General features: G+C 60.8%; 1 protein-coding gene across 1 annotated transcript in view; it reads right to left on the bottom strand.

Annotated features, from left to right (window-relative positions):
* The window catches only part of PLXNB1 (plexin B1), a gene marked incomplete at its 5' end in the record, with an annotated part of 26,770 nt that overhangs the window by 13,589 nt on the left and 12,474 nt on the right, over positions 1-707 (bottom strand). The window contains one exon of the mRNA XM_014538976.1: positions 517-705. Within this exon, the coding sequence (XP_014394462.1) occupies positions 517-705 (189 nt within the window). The remainder of the gene's footprint in view (positions 1-516; positions 706-707) is intronic.

Genomic DNA, 707 nt, shown 5'->3' on the forward strand with positions numbered 1-707 from the left:
GGCCTGCCCTGGCCAGCGTCCAGCCCAGCCACACCCAGCCCAGCCAAGGCCTAGCCCTGAGTAATGTAGCCTGTCTCATCCAGGCAAGTCGTACCGCCTCTGCCCTGTCTAGCCCAGCGCAGGGATCAGCAAACCGTAACCAGGCCAAATACACCCGTGACCTGTTTTCGTAAATAAAGATTTACTGGGGCCCCGGACAGGTAGTCCGATGGTTAGAGCGAGGTTGCAGGTTCGATCCCCGGTCAGGACACATACAAGAATCAACCAGTAAATACATCAGTAAGTGAAACAACTAGTGAATGTTTCTCTCTCCCTGCCTCCCTCTCTCTAAAACCGATCAATAAATTTTAGAAAAACGGAAAGGTTTACGGGCACGCGGCCCTGCTCACGGGTTTGCAGGCTGCTCGTGGCCGCTTGGCGCTCTAAGGGCAGAGTCGAGGAGTGGCGACCGAGACCGCATGGCCCAGAGCCTGCACGCTCTGGCCCTTCAGAGGAAGCACGTCCACCCCTGGCCTAGTTCGCCCCTGCCCGACGCAGCCAGCCCGGCGGCACCCACCTGTACATGAGGACGATGATGCTGACCCCCAGAGCCAGGAGAGAGGTGCCCACCCCCAGGCCCACCTGGGCCGCCAGGGGGAAAGCCGCGGGGCTCTCGCCGTCGTACTGCACGGGGCCCAGGGAGAAGCGCAGGTTCCCCATCCGCACCT

Source organism: Myotis brandtii, unplaced genomic scaffold (assembly GCF_000412655.1).
Source record: "Myotis brandtii unplaced genomic scaffold, ASM41265v1 scaffold207, whole genome shotgun sequence".
Classification (NCBI taxonomy): Eukaryota; Metazoa; Chordata; class Mammalia; order Chiroptera; family Vespertilionidae; genus Myotis; species Myotis brandtii.